Genomic DNA, 3,320 nt, shown 5'->3' with positions numbered 1-3,320 from the left:
TGTAACTCAGAGGTGATGAAGGTGACCCAGCTCTACTCTTCATCACTGATGCTGTAACTCAGAGGTGATGAAGGTGACCCAGCTCTACTCTTCATCACTACGATGCTGTAACTCAGAGGTGATGAAGGTGACCCAGCTCTACTGTTCATCACTATGATGCTGTAACTCAGAGGTGATGATGGTGACCCAGCAATGTCCAGTAGTCTCCAGTGAGAGCAGCAGCTGCTGCACATTGTAACGCCGTCGCTTTAGTCGTCCTCTCCTTTAATACAACTCGTGTGTTCTTCTGGTGACGGTGCGTCTTGAGGCTCATACATGACGTCATTCGTTGACATCCTAAAGGTGCGTTCACACCAAACGCGACGTGAACGCACCTTGAGAACATTCCTCAGACCGACATCTTCCACAACACTAACCTGCAGTTTGTCTCCACTTCTCTGTAGCATCTGTTAGCTTGTGTTGCTTTAGTTTATTTCTACTTCTGCCACACGCTGCATCAACGTAGTCTGAAGACTTCCTCCACCGCTTGTTTGTTTGGGTGATTTGCTGACATCAACGGTGTGTATTGCATTTTTGTTTTAAACTGCGTTAACGCGCAATAAAATAATTGTCGGCGTTAATTAATTAATGCGTTAAGTTGCCCAGCACTAACATATCTATATATACGTGTGTGTATATGTATAAATACACGGATTCCCACACCGTGGCAGTAGGTGTGTATATATATGTATATATGTGTATATATATGTGTGTGTATATGTATTTGTACACGGATTACCACTCCGTGGCAGTAGGTGTAGCCCAGCTCTCGGCTGACGGTCCAGTTAGCGTGTTCTTCTATCTGCTGCTCATCAGGAAACACAACCGTCTGATTAAACCAGGAGAACTCCAGCTCCACACAGGGAGTCTCCTGAAGAGGACGATCAATAATCCATCAATCAACACAATCAATCACATGTGATCCACAGGCAGAGAGACAGACAGGCAGTCGGAGATGTTGTGTACCTTGTTGGGATTTGAACCTGCGACTCCGATGGGATTGAGGAGGTCCTCGAGGCCGTGAGGGACCGGCCAAAGACTCAGAGCCACTTTACCCGAAACCAGGATGTCTGTGTAGTCAAACAGGTTCACGTTGCCCCAGGCCAGAGGACAGTGCTCCTGAGGGACAGACAGGTGGATTCAGTCACACTTTCTTTGGTTCCTTCATGTGTTTATGGGTCCTTGTCTCCATCCCATCTCACCTCCTTGGCTCCTTTTCTTCCCTTCACAGAGCAGATCGACAGGCAGAGTCTGGCTGAGCGAGGTAGATCAGCCAGGTAGATGTCATAGGCCAGCCACTCGTTCCACCTGGAGACAGACAGACAGGTAGGACCACAGACAGGGGGTGAGACACAGAGCTAAGAGAGACAGGTGATCAGCAAGACAGGTGGAGAAAGTGTATATATTCAGTGTGTATAATCAGTGTGTATAATCAGTGTGTATATTTTCAGTGTGTATAATCAGTGTATATAATCAGTGTGTATATATTCAGTGTATACTTGTGTACTTGGTACAGTGAGGATACAGAGTGTTTGTTACCTGGGGTTAGAACAGGGGACTCTCTGGGTGTTGACGTTGTCACAGAGCGGCTCTCCACCGTGATAGATTCCTGTCCTCACATAGATCTAAACACACAGAGACACACACATAGTACATGTTTCAAGCTTTACACCACAAAGAGACATAAAGACACACAGAACCACCACAAAGAGACACAAAGACACACAGAACCACCACAAAGAGACATAAAGAGACATAACCACCACAAAGAGACACAAAGACACACAGAACCACCACAAAGAGACATAAAGACACAGAACCACCACAAAGAGACACAAAGACACAGAACCACCACAAAGAGACACAAAGAGACACAGAACCACCACAAAGAGACATAAAGACACACAGAACCACCACAAAGAGACATAAAGACACACAGAACCACCACAAAGAGACACAAAGACACACAGAACCACTACAATGAGACACAAACAAACTCCAAAGAGAAACAAAACAAGAATGAGATGTAAAACAACCAGAAATAGATGAAAACCTCAACAAACAGATTCTAAAGAACCAGAAATAGATACAAAACCACCTAAAAGAGACAGAAAAACACCACAAAGAGATCAGAAAACCGAGAACACGAGAACACGAGGACACAGGGACACGAAGACATGAGAACACGAGAACAGACTGGGGATGATGTCGTGACGAACCTTGTCGATGTCTCGGATGTTGACGTTAACGTAAGTGGCGCAGAGCAGTCGGACCCTCAGCAGAGTGTTGAAGGCCCACAGAGAGCGAGGAGGAGAACCATCTCCTCCTCCTGGACAGGGAGACGGCTGAGGAGTTCGACGACTGAAACACAAACAACAACCATCTTCCACCTGGCTACACTTCACCTGTACAGGCTCCTGATTGGCTGTGATACGTGTGTCAGAGATGCTGATGGACTGCTGTACCTGTATGAGGGTGTGACAAAGCCAGAGCCAGGTAGCTGAGAGTGAAGGCTGTCTTTGGAGACCAGCATCAGGTGTGGAAGACGACCCACGATGATACAGGACCGGATATACTGCAGAGAGACAGGTGGAGGGACAGACAGGTCGTACTCGAGAGCTCATCCATGAAGGTTTGTGTTTTCAGACTGAAGTTGTTACCTTGTACTGACTGAGAGGATACTTCTCCAACAGGTACTCATCACAGCCACACACCTGAGGAGACAGGCAGACAGGTGAGTCAGGCAGACAGGTGAGTCAGAAAGACAGGTGAGTCAGACAGACTGGTGTAGCTTCAAGATGTACTGCCCCCGGTACTCCTGGACACAGACAGACAGGTGAGTCAGACAGACATACAGACAGACAGGTGTCCCTCCATGATGTACTATCTCTGGTACTCCTGGACACAGACAGGTGTGTCATGTAGACAGGTGTACCTTGAGGATGTACTGTCTACCTTTAGAAACAATTAATATTAGATATTCTCTTGGACCAAAGACTGCCGCAAAGAAAAACAAACAAACAAATAACCACGACAAGGAGACACAAAACCACCACAAAGAGAAAACAACCATGAAGAGACAAAATAACCACAGACACAAAACAACCACAAAGAGACACTAAACAACCACAAAGAGACACAAAACAACCACAAAGACACATAAAACAACCAAAAAGAGACATAAAACAACCAAAAAGAGAAACAAAACAACAACAAAGAGACAGAAAACAACCGCAAAGAGACAGAAAACAACCACTAAGAGAAAGAAAACAACAAAGAGA

General features: G+C 45.8%; 1 protein-coding gene across 1 annotated transcript in view; it reads right to left on the bottom strand.

The window, feature by feature from the left end:
- LOC116400670 (phosphatidylinositol 4,5-bisphosphate 3-kinase catalytic subunit alpha isoform) overlaps nt 1–3,320 on the bottom strand; it is a 53,288-nt gene that overhangs the window by 41,239 nt on the left and 8,729 nt on the right. Inside the window, 7 exon segments of the mRNA XM_031878620.1 lie at nt 779–910; nt 1,006–1,158; nt 1,242–1,347; nt 1,579–1,664; nt 2,259–2,400; nt 2,505–2,614; nt 2,700–2,753. Of these exon segments, the coding sequence (XP_031734480.1) occupies nt 779–910; nt 1,006–1,158; nt 1,242–1,347; nt 1,579–1,664; nt 2,259–2,400; nt 2,505–2,614; nt 2,700–2,753 (783 nt within the window).

Source organism: Anarrhichthys ocellatus, unplaced genomic scaffold (assembly GCF_004355925.1).
Source record: "Anarrhichthys ocellatus isolate YVR2014 unplaced genomic scaffold, GSC_Weel_1.0 scaffold189, whole genome shotgun sequence".
Lineage (NCBI taxonomy): Eukaryota > Metazoa > Chordata > Actinopteri > Perciformes > Anarhichadidae > Anarrhichthys > Anarrhichthys ocellatus.
This window is presented reverse-complemented; position numbering and strand designations above follow the sequence as displayed.